The sequence below is a fragment of the Paroedura picta genome, chromosome 11 (assembly GCF_049243985.1).
Source record: "Paroedura picta isolate Pp20150507F chromosome 11, Ppicta_v3.0, whole genome shotgun sequence".
NCBI lineage: Eukaryota > Metazoa > Chordata > Lepidosauria > Squamata > Gekkonidae > Paroedura > Paroedura picta.
Window position 1 is genome coordinate 26,778,759 of NC_135379.1, and position 19,007 is coordinate 26,797,765.

The 19,007-nt window shown below is 41.0% G+C and overlaps 1 protein-coding gene across 9 annotated transcripts in view; it reads left to right on the forward strand.

The window, feature by feature from the left end:
* Nucleotides 1-19,007, forward strand: part of HDAC9 (histone deacetylase 9) — a 470,793-nt gene that overhangs the window by 231,407 nt on the left and 220,379 nt on the right. For all 9 annotated transcript variants that reach the window (XM_077302512.1, XM_077302513.1, XM_077302521.1 and 6 more), the window contains 2 exons: nucleotides 9,879-10,010; nucleotides 14,198-14,310. In XM_077302512.1, coding sequence (XP_077158627.1) covers nucleotides 9,879-10,010; nucleotides 14,198-14,310 — 245 coding nt within the window. The remainder of the gene's footprint in view (nucleotides 1-9,878; nucleotides 10,011-14,197; nucleotides 14,311-19,007) is intronic.

Genomic DNA, 19,007 nt, shown 5'->3' on the forward strand with positions numbered 1-19,007 from the left:
TCCTGACTTTCTTTTGTTAAGTAGCAGACCTTAGTGTCATATCTCAAGCTGCTTTGAGAAGTCCTTAGAAGTTTGCCATGTGACAAGTAGGGCTGCTGTTTGAGAAATAACCCCCAACCTCCTTAGGCATACAAAATTGCACTGGATCCTGGCCAACAGCTTTTCTGTTTATAAGTCTGCAGCAGGACTCAACTTTTGCATATGCATCGTTGCTCTTGTGGGAGCCATATGCACAAAGCGTGCCCTGTGTATAAAGTTCATGGAGCTGGGGCTGTGTACTTGGGTTGTACCGTGTTTCTCTTCTTACTGCTCAAGCGATGCCTAAAAGGGAGATTATCACATTTTGTGATTAGATTTGTCATTCCAAACAAATGGTTAGACGACTGAAGGACTGAATGGGGGATTCTCCATCCCTTCATATGGATGAAAGAAGGGTATGAATTCCACTTAAGGAGTATATGAGGTCAGGCATCCTCCTTCTTCCAGCATTAATGATTGGTACTGATTGCACTCACCATCAGCTGAAGACCTAGGCACCCACAGCAGGATGTAACTACACTGGTCTCTGGATTCAGAGCTTGGTGAGTTTGCAGGGTCTGCTGAAAGCTTCAGAATTTTCAGGGTCGGCTGAAAGCTTCACACAGAGGATGGACTAAGTCTCAACCAGACCTGTATGTTGCCAGTACGACAAGAAAGAAAATTGAAGTTGAGACCTGGAAGGATTCAAGAGATGCTGTCAAAGGGAAATTGTATACAATGCCCACTAACATTTATAGAAGTTTCTTTGGCCAAGAAAAAAAAATCAAAACAATCAACAACAAAATCGCAAGCTGCCAAACTGGTCAGCCTAGCAAACATGAGAAACCACTATGACCACTCTTTCAGTCTCTCTCTTATAGTTTTTATTTGTTGGGTGCCAAGCCTTTTCAGTGTACTTTCTCCATCACAGTATGGTCTGTGCTCTGGATTATGCTATACTATATTATACTATATACCATATTTAGGAAATTTAGGGTTCCTTCCCCTTTAAAATATGCTTTAAAAAAAAAGCCAGCATTATTGATATTTATGAGGTGTAAAATTGTTGATTGGTACAGCCAAACATTTTCAAACATTTGAACAGTAACGTTCTGGTGCAGCTGTTAATACTTTTACATCTCTGTGGGGGTTTCAAAATATTCCTTAATTCAATTCTCATTGTCTGCATAAGAGGACTGCAATATAATTGAAGCCAGATGTCTCCTATACATTATTCCAAATATTTGGGCATGCCATACGTCAGCTACAGAGAGAACACACAACTCTGGGGTGCTTTTAAAAACACAACGTATGACATACATGGATGAATAATGAACTGATCTCATTTTGGTCACTTCTGTTGTTGTTTAGGTGACAGGCTTTCAAAGGGAAAGTCTAAACAGAACATCGGTACAGTAGGCCATGTGCTAGGGGAAAAGGACTTTTTGATGACAGCTCTAAGGATTGGTTCACATATTACATGTATCCTGTTTAAGTCACTGCCTTTTGTTCCCTAATTGGAGGGGACCTCATGTCAGCCCTCAGCAACAGATTGACAAAGCTCCCAATGATTGCTTGCTGGTTTTAGGGGGAAAGCTACAGGAACTGGCATAACACAAGTCAAATGACCCTAGATCGATCAGAGTGGCCACAGGGCCATCCCTTAGGCAAATGGGACATTCTGGAGCCTACAACATCCTCATGGGGCCATACAAGACAAAGCTTTTCCATGAAACTTTCCTATACAGAGACAGGTTCTTTTCCTGCAGATATTTGACCTTTGTCCCAAGGAGAAGACTTCCTTTAAAAAAAATTGCAAATAGTGCCAGTTCAGCAAAAGCTTCAACCAATGTGATATTTTAATCTCATTTGGAAACTTCTTTACCAAAGACTAGCATATTTTGCACACTCCCGTTAATTTACGTGTCATTTGTAGGGTTGGAAATAAAATGAGATTCCCAATATCCCTTCTTCCGTGCTGTAAAAGTAGGGAATACCTTTTAATTGTTGAATATAGGGCTAAAGATTTGCTGACGTACATCTTGGTTGAAAGGTGAGAGCATCTGGGCTCTCTCCAGATAACTGGGTACATATATGATTATGCCCATTGTAACTGAGCAGGGGTGGATGGGTTATAATTATTATGGGGCTTGCTTCTACATTTCACCCCTAAATATTATCTGCACGTGCAGTCAAAAACTAAAATAGGTTTATTATGTGAGTGAAGCAATGGGATCCTGGTGGAGGAAATATCTAAAATGTTGCATTAGACCTGATCCAGCCTTTGACTTTGATCCACTGGAGAATTTCAGCATGCTTTGCAGTGGGGCAGTTTTTGCCACTCATAATGTTTTGGAAGTCATTTTGGATTATAGTGAGGAGGATGGGTGTGGAAGTCAAACTCCACAGATGAACGCTTCCGTGGGGTGCAATCTCTTACCTGGAACATAGATTGAAGTGCTTGTGGCTGGACTGGGTAGATTGTCCGGACAGCAGGGAAGCTGCTTGAGAGTACCATCTCATTATGACGTGGAGACTAGGGAGGACAACTAGAATATCTGGAGCCAAAGTATATGAGGCTGGATAGACTCTCAGGAGCAAAACTGAGTATTGTCATCCACCTTCTCAGGAAAGGTTATATGATGCTGCTCATATTGCCTGTTTTCCTAAAGATGAACTCTACTAACATGATACCAGAACTGACCCTGAAGCCATACAGTAAAAATGGAGCAGAATAGCTTTAAGTTGGGTTGCACTTGAGTCTTGTAAAACTTATGTTATAATTGCATAACAAATGTTAATTTCCTTTTATTTATTTATTACATTTATATACCGCCCTTTCCTGAGGCTCAGGGCAGTTCACATGGAACAAAGAATAAGAACAATCCATAAAATTCAATGGCTGTATCATATGAATGATACAATTAATAACAGTAATGAACCGGGAGGATAACATTCTAACAAGTAACAATTGAACAGACCCATGGTTAGTCAGTTCAGGTGTATGGATTAATGGGTGGAAGGTTTAGGGCCCTGTCAATGTTGATTAGCTTTGGCTGACCTCAATCAAATGCCTGGCAGGGGAGTTCTGAGATACACAGTATCCCCAAGCAGAAGTACAGATAGTCTAACCAAAGCCCAATTTCAAACTGATTTTAAATGTGTAGACTATTTGAATTATGGAAGAATTGTGGGTGTCATGATCAGAAGGCAGTTTTGAACATATTTCTTGTTTAAGGTTCTGGAGGAATGTAGCAGAGCTTGGCGTGAGATATTATAAATCCGCCTTAGATTCTTTCTTTATGCATGCCCTGTGATCACATAGGGTGACTGCTTTAGTTTGTAGTCCTGAAGTAAAATTTACATAGCCTACCAACTTAGGAGAAAGCTCCACTATCTACACAAACTGTCCTGTATGTTTTGGTGTACAATTTGGGTTGTATACATCTCATAATTTCCAGTTTCCTTTGACAGACCCATTGATCTCTGCCTGATTTTCCTGCTGTCAGGCCCAAAACCGGGGGGGGGGGGATATGATGGGTGAGGCCAGCCACAGTTGGTAGGACATGCATCATGGTAGCTACACTGATCATTACTTGGAATTCATTCAATTTGTACTGCATACAGAATGACATATCAAGTTTATCCCCTATATACTCACATATAAGCCTAGTTTTTCAGTACCTTTTTCCACACTGAAAAAGCCTTCCTCGGCTTATACATGGGTATATACGGTAATTGAAATGAAAGTCTGCTCCAGCCAGCCAATCATTGCCTTGCCTTTTGCAATGTTTCTTCCAAACTATTTTTTTGTTTGTTTGTTTCTGTGGGTGGGGTGGGTTTTGGGGGTGCTTTGGGATTTACTGTTTCTTTCTCCTAGTGTTTCTTCTTTTATTTGAGGGACAGCATTGTTTGCCTTTTCTTCTTGGGGTTGTGTTTCTTTTAAAAGTTGATTTTTCTTTCTTACAATGTTCAGTTTTACAGTTATTTATTTCAGTGCTTTGTTCGGGTGGGGCACTGCAGTTGTAGTTAGAGTTGTCCATTCTCCCAATTTGGTAGCTGTTGTACTTGTTGTAGTAGGGTGTCAACTTCAGGTACTGTTAGGGGGGCTGGATGGTAGAGCCTGTGATGATAGAGCATTTCCCACCCTCAGCATATATGCGAGTCAATAACTTTGCCCAGATGTTGTGGTAAAATTAGGTGCCTCAGCTTATATGCAGGTCGGCTTATATTCGAGTATATACGGTATATTTATTTTCATTTCTGTGGTTCCTAATCAAGGTATACTCATAAGTACTGATCTCCTGATTGAAAAGCTGGTTTATTTTCTATGTGAATTAATTTGCATGTGCCCCATATATTATAGTCTTCATTTGCTTGTTCTCTGTATTACTAGCATGGTTGACCAAGTACTGATTCTCAGAATGTGAGGTTATCCTTTCTAAGGATGTCACCAGGGTGGAAAGGTGTGGGCTGCTTGCTTAGTTCTCTGAGGCCTGTTTCATTGTATCCGTTTCCCTATCTTAGCTGTATGATGAATAAAGTTGCCTGTTCTGAGGGCCTGATGAGCTCATCTGATTGTTCAGCAGTGAGAAAGAGGTATAAATGAAGAGAAGATTTGTACAAATCCACCCTTCCTTGCCTTTTTTTTCGAGGACAGAATTGGAAATTTTGTGGTTTCTGCCGCATCTTATTGTCTTTATCTGCTGTATTTTATGTCTGTGGCTTTAAGGGGTATTTTATTGGGGTTTTTAGACAGACGCTTGGAACCCACCACAAGCCGTTAGGAGTGGTGGGTAATAAATAAATAAATAAATAAATAAATAAATAAATAAATAAATAAATAAATAAATAAATAAATAAATAAATAAATAAAGCTCCCACTTCTACAATAAGGGAAGCCCGTGGAAATATATTCTGCACAGCAAAGGGTAACTGGGTTTGTAGCTATGGTGCCACAACTTCTCAAATAAAATATGTTGATTATTGACAAAAGGCATTTCTCAAATTATTAAGACACACTGATTAAAGATTCATTCTGCCAAATACAATGTCTTGGCCAAAGCCAAGTAAGTATTTTGGAACTATTTATGAAGAATGACACTAACTTTATAGTTTGCTCTTGATTTTCTCATGGGAAAGTAATATAAATGGGAGTGATTTCTCCCAGTTGGGTTTCACTTTTAGCAATGCAAATCATGCTGAAATTGTACATAATTCTCTTCCAAAGAAAAGGAAATAGCATTTCAATGGTTTTCCTCAGTGTCTCACTGACTTATGGTGGTATACAATTAATTCTGTTAAATTACTCTACCAGATGGAAGGTTACATTGTATATGAAGCTAATTAAAATTGCACTGGTATACTCCAGACATAAAAGACGCAAATCTGAAACTAAGCTTGCTTTAATCAGTTTTCTTACTGAGGTCAGGCCTCTCTGCTGCCAACAGGTAGCATTTCTCCATTGCTTTTAACAACATGACAGAATACAACTTTTTGGACCCCACATGAAGGCCACTTCATATTGCTTTGTGTGGCAGCTTTCCTCTACTTAGTGAGCTGTTCAAGTGGATAGAGCTGTTCTCTTTCTTTCACCACAGGTGGTGGTATGCCACAAATTGTCCAATTTGTATGGTGGTATGGTGGTGAGCTGATGCTCATGAATGGGTGAAATTGCTTGGTGTAGCACTCATGTACACTGACTCTAATTGTGTAAGGATCCAACACTCCTATCTAGAGAAAGATATAAATGTTTAAAATAGGTGTTAACAATTCCAGCTTGCGAGGAATGCTTTTGGACCATTTTTATTGGCTGAAACAGTCCTCTCCGAAGCAGAACTTCTGCCTTGCCATTGGCTAAGCAGCTTTCCTGCTTAGTTTTCTGGGATTGCTGCAATTGTGAAATCCAGAAGTTTTTAACATATAAGGAGAAAGTGATGGAGTTCATTAGTTGCAAGCTGTTGGCAAAACATATTGTATCATGTTGCATATTACTGATTATTCTTTTCATAGATTAAAATCACTAGTGCTTAATCCTCACTTTATAATAGTTTCTCATTGAGTAAGGGTCTTGGGAAATTATTATGCTCTAAAAAAGAATGTAAGCAAGCACTCGGGGATCGAATTATACCTACCTACAACATCATGTGGGGACAATGGAAATGACTGTGGAGGTACTTCCAAGTGTTCTTATATCTGGACACATCCTGTGGATATGTAGAAGGAAGTATAAGAGCTATGCAGAATATTGAACATAACCTTGGGGAAATTAACTCCAAATCCCCATTCAGCCATGGACTTACTGTGCAAGTCTTTTCTTCATTTGTCCATGTGTCAATCAGGAAGAACAATTATTGACAAAGGTATAGCAGGTAAAAGTGTGGTCTAGGTTAGGGGTAGTCAACCTGTGGTCCTCCAGATATCCATGGACTACAATTCCCATGAGCCCCTGCCAGCAAACGCTGGACATCTGGAGGACCACAGGTTGACTACCCCTGGTCTAGGTGATTAACAACAAAGCTCTGCTATGTCCATTCTAGCAGAAACATGCTGATAAGGTCTACTTGATGTCTGCCTCTGAACATTTCAGAGCATTTGTGTCTCTCTTGCCCAACCACGATGAATATATGTCGCTTGCTTCTTACTTACAATTAGATGCCATTTGCCTTTATTGATTGGATTAGTGCAGTGGAAATTCAAACAAATTGAAAATAGTTTGGCTGGCAGTGTTTTTTGTTGTTCAAAGACCAGATTTAAGGATTGGGGAGAAAGAACAGAACAGCTTATGTGTACATTGACAGCAACAGAGCTGCAATAAAACAGGCATTTCTAGCAGTGGCCCCTGATGCAAAAGAAAAAAAAAAAGATGCTCTGCAGCCTGTTGCAGTTCCCTCTTGGACCCACCATACAACCTCTGGCAGGAGAGAGTCAGTAGCTGCACATCGGCATTGGGTGAGTCCCTAGATGGCTCCAGGGAAGGGAACTTGAGTAGCAGAGCTTAAGAAAGATCTCTGGTGGGAGTCATTAGAAGGGCTCAGCCAGTTAGGCTAGACTGTGGGAGTGGCTGCAAAGTCTGCATATGCCCTTCTAAGCCTATTGACTGCCGTGAACTTAGAAGGGTGCAAGTCCGCTTAGTGTTGCTCTGTTAGGGTATTAAATCATCAGTTCCTTATAAAACTCTTATCACTCACACAGTACTGGCTTTCACTTATTAACCCACCCACCCCCCTTGCCTTTCAAGTTAGAGTCTCATCTGATGCCGACCTTGCCCTGTCAGATTTAAGTGGCATCAGCAGCATTCTGTAGGGCTACTCCATCTCCCCTGTATATTTTATCCATCCATCATACACTTACATACTGACACAGATATTGGAATTACATTTGAGGTCAGGAACCTAACTTGAAGGCTGGATAAAGGGGGGAGGGGAGCGTGGAACAAAACATCCCTAGAACTCCCCTAATGGTAGTCCTGTCCTCTGCAAATATTTGCATTACCCCTATAGAGAAGCACTCTTGGCTCTGAAATGCTCTGTCTTCTGAAGGCCATGATGTTGTCCACAATTGGTCCTTTGGGAATGGGCATTCTTCAGAAGGAGATCAGTTCGAGAAGTGACCTCAGTAGTGGTAGATTTCTTCAGGATCCAGTTACCGTCCCACCCATTTGTGCCTGATCACTGGCAAACAGTTTGCCTTTTAAAATTCTCTAAAGTGGGATGAATGTACAGTACTCAGATTGTTTTAAATTTGGAATGTCAGCATGCCACAAACACAAAGCTTCAGTTCAGGTTTTTTTTTTTATAAACCTGGTCTAAATTGTTGGATGGGGCTGGAGAAATGAAACTGATGTATTGTTATCTATCTCCGCACAGTCTGAAACTAGAAATAGGAACATCTTGATTGTCTTACACATACAACTTTTCCAGAACAGCACTAATCCCTATCTAGCTAAACTGGGGATATGGACCACCATCCAAGAAAAGCCATCCCTTGCATCAAACATGTAGCCATAAATTATGGGATCATGCAGTTAAGAATTGTATCAATTATGATGCCAACCTTCAACTTTTTCCTTTTATTTTCTTCATCTTTTTCATGAAATTTTATGTTCCTGTATTTCCCAAAACGACCTACATTTTACCATTATGCATGGAGGGGAAGGTCCGCATTTGGGGTGGAATGGCATCGCCTAAAACCACTGATAATGCACGGCGCCGGATGCAACCGGCTGCAGATTCGGTGCATGCCGCCGAAAAAGCTGCGTTAGCGAAATGCGGAAGAAAGCGGAGCTTCCATGTGACCAGGGCATGACCAGAAGAGGCGCCGGGGCCGCCGCATGCATAATCGGTTACTCTAGGTTTTGCTGCCATTGCGTCCCATCCCGTGCGTAAGCGGTTTGCTTCGCATCTTCCCCCTCCGCGTTTTCCATGTGACCCAAAATCGCCGTTTCGGCGGCCGTGCATAATGGGCCAATGTAAGGCGTGGAAATGTCTCCCTGGCAACTGCACAGACATGGCTGTGTCTCCTTTGGCCCTAGAGTGACAACTGATCCAGGAAGCAGACCTCTTTCGCTTCCAGCCAGCCCTTTAACTGCAGGAGGAAGGTAGCCTGGTCAGATGCCACAGCACCTACCCTGAGGATTAGGAAGGGGCTACTCTGATGCCTTTTTCTAGAGCCTTTTAGTTAGGGCCATAAAGTCTTCCCCTCTCATTTGACTGCTGGGTTGGCTAGCAGCTTGTCCCTTGATGTTTTCCTGATCTCATGAGTAGTCTGTGTTGTGGTGACATGTGTGAAGAGGCAATATATGCCAGGTAACTAAAAGCTGGTTGCTGAAGTGGGTCCTGCCTGCCCCTCAAAACTGTTTATGCCAAAGTCTGCATCCAATTGCACCTGCCCCTGATACTAGAGTAGCTGTCAAACTCTATTGTTTGTCTTGCAAGATTTTTTTAAATGTCAAAGGTCTTCAAGACGTAGTTTCTTCTATTCTCTCAAAACAAATCAATCAGTGCATAAATACAATAATCACACTAACTCATCTTTTGATGTCCAGTTTTCATCATTATTGAAGGTCTCAAAGGTGTGGCATTTCTGAGATAGTCGTGTTCGCCCTTTTAAAGCTGATTTTATCCCATTTCCTTTTATTATAAAAGGCTTTTCATTTCCATAATGGCACTTCATCTTTTATGGAAGAGTTTATCTTTTCCACTGGAGCACAATTCCAGATAACTACAAAAAGACTGTCTTCTCTGTTTATGTGATTGGTTGAAATGCATGGAGCAACGGGTAGGCGATTAAAAATAGAAAGGAAATCAAAGCAGCTGGGCATGAAAATACATTCAGAGGCAAGTGAGAATTCTCCCTGGTGAATGTTGAAGAGCTCTCTACACCCAACACACTACATCACATTATTCAGACACTGATTTCGAAATTGTCTACAATCGGGGAATGTGGAGAGCTATAACTAGAACAGCTATTGGTGCTATTCTCACCCCTTGAATCTAGCTATTCTACTGCAGACTAGCACGGTTGCATTTTGATAGTTTTTCAAGACTAGTATTATAGCCATTCATTGATCAAGCAGAATATGAAAAGGAAAGAAGGCTTTGGAATTTGGTCTGGAAATGTCTGTAATGGATTCATTGTAGGCTTTGGTGTCTTGATCTCAGAGGAATAACGTTGATCTGTCTTGCTGGGCTATTGGCTTTGCAAGTGAAATATTCAATGTAAATAAGTAGCGTTTAAAAATCTGTTCTACTTACTAACTTGCTTACAATTGAAGGAAGAGGAATCAACTATTTATGTTTCCTAACTTCATGCAGTTTTGTAATGTGGCAATATATATTTTTTGTTGTCTTCATTTTCAGCCTCAGAGCCCAACTTGAAAGTTCGCTCCAGGTTAAAACAAAAAGTAACAGAAAGGAGGAGCAGTCCTTTACTCAGAAGGAAGGATGGAACAGTTGTCAGCACATTCAAGAAGAGACTGTTCGAAGTCACAGGTAATGGAAGGCTGGAATGGAGACCATTTATCCAAACATTTCCTGCTCTCAAACAATTTGGTCAGTTTGATTACATGTAGGTTTGTGTAACAATTCAGAGATACGGGTAATATTTTTGGTCTGTGATGTAAATAACTGATGTAAATAATAGCCTGCATTTAAACATTATGACAAGTCATGGTTTGCTGTTATGGGAAGGAGTTTTAGAAGTTCTCAGACTCATTTGAGACTCAAAGATTTAACACTTTCTGATTTGCACCAAGCCAAATGTTGTTGTAACATTCAAACCGGATAAAGTTGCAAATTGTGGTTTTGCTCTCTTTCCTTTTTGTGGGCAAAAAAGGTCATTTGTTGTTTCATCTAGTTGAGATGGTTTTGACAAACAATGATTTGTTGCAAAATAGGGAGTCTGTAATCTCTAAACATATGAATGGAAGAAGGAGGGAAAGCAGCAAAAGAAGAAGAGTTGGTTCTTATATGCCGCTTTTCTCTACCAGAAAGAGTCTCAAAGTGGTTTACAGTTGCCTTCCCTGTCCTCTCCCCACAACAGACACCCTGTGAGGTGGGTGAGGCTGAAAGAGCACTGATATCACTGCTCGGTCAGAACAGCTTTATCAGCACTGTGGCGAGCACTGTGGTGAGTCCAGTGAGTCCAGCAGGCTGCATCTGGGGGAGTGCAGAATTGAGCCCAGCTCGCCAGATTAGAGGTCCGCACTCCTAACCACGACACCAAACTGGGACACGGAATTTCAAGGCTTATTCTTATAACAATCAATAAGACTTTCTCAACCAGGATTTCTTGATGGCCCTGGAAGGGTTTCCTGAGTTAATTAATTTAAAAATTTCTTACAATTTGCTAAACATTTATGATATGACAATATATGGTCATGTTGACCTCCCCCCCCCCCAAATGGCCAGTGATGGGCCTGAGGTGGGTGGGAAAGGTAGGGTCCTCCAGTGGGCATGTACACAGCTATCCTTCTCAACCATATTCTGCAGAATCACATCACTTCGAGGTTTTTTTGAAGCCTGAATAATGTTTCAGGGGTTTCTCAATGGTAAAAATGTTGAGAAAGACTGCAATAAACTATAGTTTCCTTATACAGCTGATTTGTTGTTGTTATGTGCGAAGTTGTGTCCGACCCATCGCGACCCCATGGACAATGATCCTCCAGGCCTTCCTGTCCTCTACCATTCCCTGGAGTCCATTTAAGTTTGCATATACAGCTGATACAAGGTACAAAGAATCTTTGTTTCCTGCCATGGACACTATTTTATACAAGCAGAAGAAATTAAAAAGATTGTCAAGAAAGGCAAATCCCATCTTTCTTTCCCTTCTTCTATGTAACTTCTGGTCATCTAAGGGAGTGGGGACTAGGAAAAGAAAGAGCACAGGGAATACTTGCCACTAGTTTTATAGGAAAAAATCCCCAATATGTATCTGGTCACATTATGTAGATTTTATTATCCACATGGTAGATGCCAGATTTGAAATTACTTATAAAATAGGTACAAACTAACAGTTGAGTGTATTTTAACCAGATATGGTCCCACTGGCATTGCCTGCCTGAGAATGTTTTGTCCTTGTTCTGCAGCTTTTTTGTTTGTGGTAGCCTTTGATCTAAAATAAATAAACATAACTGCCCAAAAAACCCTAATTCTGTGAAAATTTAAATAGATTTTGTATGGAAAGAAATGACCAATCATTCAGTAGCTTTCTTAAATGTAAGTATTTTTAATGTGTCAACAGTGCACCAGCAAGGCTCATTGCAGTTCTCTCAGAGCTCTCCCAGCCACCTCCTAGGGCTTGCTTCTGTTCTTCAGCCTTGTCACGGTTCTTTCTGAGCTCTCCCAGCCACCTTTTGAGGGGGGGGGGCTTGCGTTGCTTGGGCTAGTCATGGTTCTCTCCTTGGCTACTTGCACTGGTGAGTGGCAAGGCCATCCTTTGGTGGAATGTGTTTCCATATAATGGGCGAAAATCCGTTCTCGCATGTTTTTTCCCCAGACATGGATTCTTTTCTAAAAGGTGTAGGTTTTTAAAAAGATGTTAACTGAAATCTGCAAAGTCCTGGACAGATGGACAAAATAAACAGTGCTGATCTTTGTTCTTTGCCCATCTGGAGAAATGAACGTTTGATTCCTTGAGACAGGTTGCCCTGGCGGTTGATGAAAGAGACTGGGCATTTTTATAAAATGAAAGGATTTCATCTATGAATGGTTCAGAACGTTTTTTAAAAAGAATGAAGTGTTTTCACAGCAGTTTCCGATATACTTTGTACAGAATTCTGAAACTTGCTATGATTTGAAAAAATGCATTATCCTCCTTAAATGTTCCGTGCTGCCAGGTTACCAATATTGGTAGAAATGCCTATTAATAATTCAGTAAGAGGAAGAATATATTCTTTTGTAATATGGTACAGAGCTCTTCCCTCTTCCCTTACCTTTTCAAGTTCCAAAAGAGCCATGACACACATCCCATGTGGCTGTTTTATCTCTTGAAAATGCACAGCAAGGGGAGAAGGGGAGAAGAAGGGTTCCATGCTGCAGGCCTTGCAGCATTTTAAAATCACTTTAAAATGATGGCATGAACTCATGGGGTTCATGAGTTTGCCATTGTATTTAGCTTGGCCCTGAGAGCACAGACACATGTGAACTTCTATTTATATAAATAACATACCAGTGACTCCCTTTCACTAACTGAGTTCTCTTCCTCCAGAAGGCCTTCTTCGAACCAAGGGAGCCTTCTTCTGATGGAACAAGGATTCCCCACAGTAGACTTGGCTCCTTCTACTGGAGCAAGACCTCACTTAGTGGTAGGGCGTCATTGAATCCAACACATTATACTTAATAATTGTTTGTTCCCTTTTCTTTCCAATCCATTCTTGTTGCTCAAGTAGAAGAAACACCAGTTTTAAAAGAAAAAACATGATTAAAATGATTATACAGCAATGCTGTTCAGCAGTTACCTCTTCATGTGGCCTATTGCAGTTTCTTAGATCGGCCAAGGATATATCTGCATGTTGGATTCAGACAGCAAGAATGTGCAAAGAAGTATTCTCTGTAAATTTCCTTTGTGATATTGCATTTTTATTGGTTTTGGCAAGCTGCCTCATGTCAGTGAATTCTACATGCCATTAAAAAATCATGTGCCACCACTTAGATCAGTTGTCGTGGAGATAAAGCCCATTCATGGCCATTAGTCATGCTAGCTAGATGGGACCTCCATATTCGAAGTCAGCATACCTCTGAATATCAGTTTGGAAGCTAGGGCAGGAGGCATTGGCCTCTGAGCCTGATGCATTCACATGGCCATTGTGGAGGCTGGACTAAGTGGACCATTGGTCTGATCCAGCAGGGGCCTTCTAATGATAACCCTACAATCTATCTAATCTATCTGATATAGGAAAAAATTACTTTTTAAAGAGAGAGAAAGCAATAGCTCCAAAAAGTACCTTGAAAACAATGTTGTCTATTCATTTGTTTTCACTCAAAGATTCGTTGTAAAATAAAATAGTTTTGCATGATTGGCCACCTCAGTTTAAGTCTACAATTGTATCTTCCCTGTCTCTATTAAAACATTTTGCTGGTGTCCATCCTTCAACCACTGTGCATTTCAGCTAATGAAAGTTAAGGTTACTGTTAGTAAAACATGCAGGAAGTTCTGCAGGAAAACAAAACAAGATACAGCCATTAAAATGCTAAGTTAAGACATTTCCAGCTTCAGAGTTCACTGACAGAGATGCACTGCAAATGAGGTATTGTTTTTTATTAGTTACTCATATAAAGGCTGGTTCACAACTAATTCCTCCAGGGGTTTATCCAAACAGCCTAGGAATGGCAGTAGGCCTCATGAATTGATGACATGTTTTCATGACCTTTGAGAGTCCAGTATCTTTGTCATGCTGATCTCTCACAGAGGCAGCAGAAAATGCAGCTAAAGGTACTTCCTTTTCCTTTGCTCATTAGGCCTTTCTTTTACAATATCTTGCCTGCCACTGAGTAACCTGCCATGTCTGAGGGAGGGAAAATGGTCAAGTAATAAATTATACCCTTTGAATATCAGAAACATCATGAGGAGAAAAGAAAATCAGTGAATAAAGGGTACATTGTAAACTCATGTCACGTATGCTGAATGTAGCTAATATTTCCTAATTACCCATCTGTGCTTATTTTTATCTTTTCCACAGAATCATCAGTCAGTAGCGGTTCCCCGGGATCAGGTCCTGGTTCACCAAGTAATGGTCCCACTGGAAATGCAGAAAATGAAACCCCGGTGTTACCGTCTAATTCCCAAGCTGAGGTAAAATCACAGCTCTTTGTAGTGGAGCGGGGGGGGGGGGGCAACATTCATGGGACTGGAAACTGGTTTGCTTGATTCAAGCTGCCTTGAAGGCCAAAGAAGTCAAACAGGGTTGAGAAAATTTGGGATGACTCAAGCAGCCTGTTTAGTTAAAAAAATATGTATCTGTCTTTTCATTCATGACAGCAGCTCTCAGTGTGGCTTGCATAACATGAAAATATACAACGAAATCAAGAAGAAATCTTGCATGTGTGAGTTCAGTGAGAGCAAATTAAATTGGTTGTATTGCTCCTTGGTTTGGCTCTTGAAAGAATATGGGGATTATGATAGTGCCTTCTGTGTTCAAGCTATGCAGACCAATGAAGATAGAATTGGGAAGACCTCGGTTCCCTTTTACTTTATGCTCTCAGTGTCTCAAAGATTATATTGTTTTGGGGATGCAGTGAAATAACACTGGGGTCTTCATAATATACCTTGTCTTCTGCCCATGTCCAGATTTGCATCAGTACAAATATTTCTTCTGCATTCTGTCCCTATAGTAGCGATAGGCAGGGAGAAAAGACTGCAGTTAGAAGGCATTTTTGAACATTCCTAAAATATGGAAATGTGTATATTGTATAAAATAGCAATTGTCTGCATATCTCTTGTAAGATTTATTCAAGGCTTGCTGAGAATGTGATCAAAATGACCAACTTCCCAAGTTTCAAGTGATGCAACATTTTAGAACTATTCATATATGTAATATTGGCCAAAGCTATTGCTTTTGATACTGTGATGAATTGGAAAGCGACACGTTTCCTAAAGATTGCAAAGTGGGGAAGGAATAGGTAAAAGGCAAAATTATCTGCATTTCAAGAATTGAGGATGAGGGAAAATCTTTCTTATTTACTTTATTTATACCTTTATGTCTTCTCCACTTATATCTAATGTGGATTGAGCCGAATGCTGGGTACAAAAGGCAATAGTCCTGCCATTGCTATATGACCAGATTTTGCATGGGTGCTTTGAACTATGAACATTCAGTCTTCATCATGCTTTTTAGACCACGTAACATCCTATGAGAAACTGGACATGTTTGTTTTTGTTGTTGTTATTTGTTTGTTTGTTCGTTTGTTTATATCCCACTTTTCCCACTCTCATAATTGTTCAAAGGAAATGCAATACTTTTCACACTTTTTTCATTTCACTCATAAAATATAGTTGGCTACATGCTTTGTTGTTTCTTTTGCTTTGCTATACTGCTTTGCTATACTGTTTCCGTGATCTCCTATAGTGCTTCTAGGCACTGTGTGAGATGGGATGATGGGCCAGATGGACCAATGGCCTGATCCAACAGGGCTCTTCTTACGTTCTAGTATCTAGGCTTTGCTGTTACCACAACAATATATTTAAGTGCCCTATTACTGCTTCCCACAAAAATGGATGCCAACTTTTTCCTGTCTTTGTCTGCACAGACAAATGTCCTTAATCCTGGGTTCTTGATCATTCAAGAACATGACAACCGATCTTTCAACTTTATAATCTTGTGCCGCATTGACAGGAAGAAGTGGTAGATAGGTCTCTCCTGCCTTTCCCAAAGAGCCCTCAGGACCATGTCAACAGTTGGAGGAACCCATGTAAATGAAAAAAACACAAAACATGGATAAGGAGTACTGAGGAGGGAAAAATGTCATTGAATTTTTCTCATCTGTTTCTTTAGTATTGGATGGAGAAGAAGTTTCATCCACTTTCTCTTCCTCAGAACAACCACCCTTGTGGCTTTTTTGTCCAACCTCAAATATTGTATTTTGAGGGGTTTACAGATAGTTGCTGATGGGAAGGAAGAGATGGGGAAAATCCAGGAGGATCTGGCAACCCTATTTGTTCATCATAGTAGACAACATCCTTCACTCACGGCTTGCTAATCCTATTTTCTGCAATAAAAATCCACATCCAATATTTCTTCCCCAATTTGCAGCTTGGGGTATTTTAGAAATAAATGAATTCTTCACAGGCAGAGCAAGCCTGTGCAGTGTCTTCGTAGTAGGAGCTGGCCACTGTGTAACCACAACGACACTAGTCTATTCCCTATGGGGATAAGTTATTCAGCAGCCAACAGACAAAGTTGATAGGGTGGCAGTGTTTTCTGATCATAACTGGGGCAGCATCTATCATAACTGTCTCTGCCTTCAGTGGAGGCATTGTGCAGAGGTGCTGGCACTATGATGGACAGGGTCATCAGAACCAATCAGGGTCATGCCAAGTGAGTAGAGACCAGCATCCATCTCAGGCAGGGGGTCGGAGGGACAGGCCACAGGAGTTCCCCTTGTTGTCAGGAGCACTTTACCCCCTTTAAAGGGATCACTTCCTGTTAGCAGATACAGGCACATGATAGTGGTGGAAAGGGTTCAAGCTGTCCTTACCACATGCATCTGCAACTGCCCACATAGAGCACAGGGTTCCCCAAAGGTTAGGAGAAGAAAGGGGGGTGTCATTTCAATACTGTGCATTTGCTCACAGAATCACAGAATTCTAGAGTTGGAAGGGTCAATACAGGCCATCTAGTCCAACCCCTTGCTCAATGCAGGATCAGCTCATCAGAGGGTATGCTCCAGCAAACTTTATATTTCCAGCAAACTTTCTTTGAGTATTCCCTGACACTCTTTGTTTTCAGAAGGCTGTACATTCTTTCCAGTATCCATCCCCTTCTCTTGAAACAGCAATACTGTTCTTGAGTTAAAAACTGATCCTTAAGGTTTCTAACCACACCGGATCAGGGACCTCTTTACTCTTCAGAGCTAACTCCCTGCTTGACTGTGTAGGGAATTTTCTTCTCTCTACAAGATCTATCCCCTTTCCTTTGCTCAAATAGAAGCTTCATCTTACTAGCCACTCATCCTTGCCAACTTTCCCCAGTTCTCCTTTCTATGTTAAACTGCTTTTTCAGGGCTGAATTCCAAATTAACTTGTCTCCTCATCATCCAGTTTAGAAGTCTTTCTCTACTCAGCTGATATTAAGCAGTCTCTTAGAACAGTCTGTCACTCAAGGCTCTCTAGCCCTGTGAAGAATTCACCCTTCACAGTCTTTTATCTGTGTGCACAGCACTTCTAAACTTTTTAAAGACCAGTCTGTCACAGTATGTTTCTAAAATTGCAGAATGCCTCTACGCAATAATGCTCTAAGCACAGATAGTTGTTGACCCCTGTAACTGCCATCCTCTGCACAGTCACCTTTATGTAATTTCTATTCAGTGGCTCTAATATGTGGATTGCTATGTGCACAAATAGGGTCCAGGAGAGGGGGGGGGGGAAACAACATAAGGGAAAGTAATTTGTCTGATACAGGGCTAATGGGATAATGTCTCCAGGTCAGTGGCAGAACAGTAACCTCTGAAAACTGGAAAGCTCAGCTTGATCTCCAACAGTGACTTTTCTTAATAATGAATTAATTGTGTGTGTGAACTCTGATCCAGGGGGCAGGCGTGTGACCTCTTCACACTGATAAGTAGCTTCTCTTTGGCCCAGAACAACCCCCGTGCCCTAAAAGGCTACATTGATAGCTACCATGTGGAGTTTTTGGATTCATAGTCCTCTAGATGGGATTCCAGGAAATTCAGGCCATGTAGAACTTCAGAACAGAGGCTGTTGCATTCCATTGTGTTTGCAGCTCAGAGAGATTGATTTGGACAGCAAAATCACACCGCAGTACTTACGTATCTTCTGTAGGAATCTTCTTGAAAACAAGGGCTTCTGGAGAAGCTCTACTTTACATCCCTTGACAAGTAAAATATTATCATATTTGGATCCACTGCACACAGCCACCATTGGTTTAGTTTATCTTTCTCCCACTGCTATTGCAAATGATAGAGGACAAGGAAAGGTGCTGGTGGGAGGCCTTCTGCCATAGTGGAAGGCCCTGGCAACCCTCCCTTGATCTCCTAGTATCTTGTCCACTTCAGCCAAAGTCAATGCAGTATGTTGTGCTGGGCTTGGGGCTTCTTTAGCTCTGAGGTTAGCAAGCTTCTGCATATTCATGGGATCCTGTAGTCACACTTTTTCTTCTCTCTCGCCATTTTAATCCATAGGCATTAGCCCTCTTCTCCTGAGCCTGAAATGTGTCCAAGAGAGTATTTTTAAATCTCCAAATACTGGAACCACACTTGCAGCTCATTGGCAGAGATCTTAGAAGCTGAAACCACTGCTTTCCATTTGTGGCTCCACTCTGAAATTTCATTATGTGTCCAGTTACTTGATAGTTAATGTTGTGGTCCTATGGGTTGAAACATTTTTCCAAGGACAGTCCATTTGATTTGAGTAGGCTCTCTTTTGATGGTTTAAAGGCAACCGAATTGCAAAGAGTTTCCTAGTTCTTCACCGGATGCCACTTCTCACATTGATTCTTTGTCAGTCGCACAAGGTACAAACGTTTGTAATAATAGGTTGTAGCATTAAAAAAAAAAACAATCATTCACCATGTCACTGTTTCCAACATAATCCGGCCTTCCTCATTCTTTTGTTGTGTCATAATAGTTGTTGTGACAGTCTGTTCCGAGTGTGACTTTCCCATCTGAGTGGGTGGATACTGCTGCGGTGTTTATGACAGCACAAAAGACTGGGGGACAGACAGGCTGCTATGACAGAAGAATCGTTTGCCAGTAAAAACATGAGTCAGTCATGTAAATGATCACACTCTGCCATTTTTGTAACACAATTTTCTC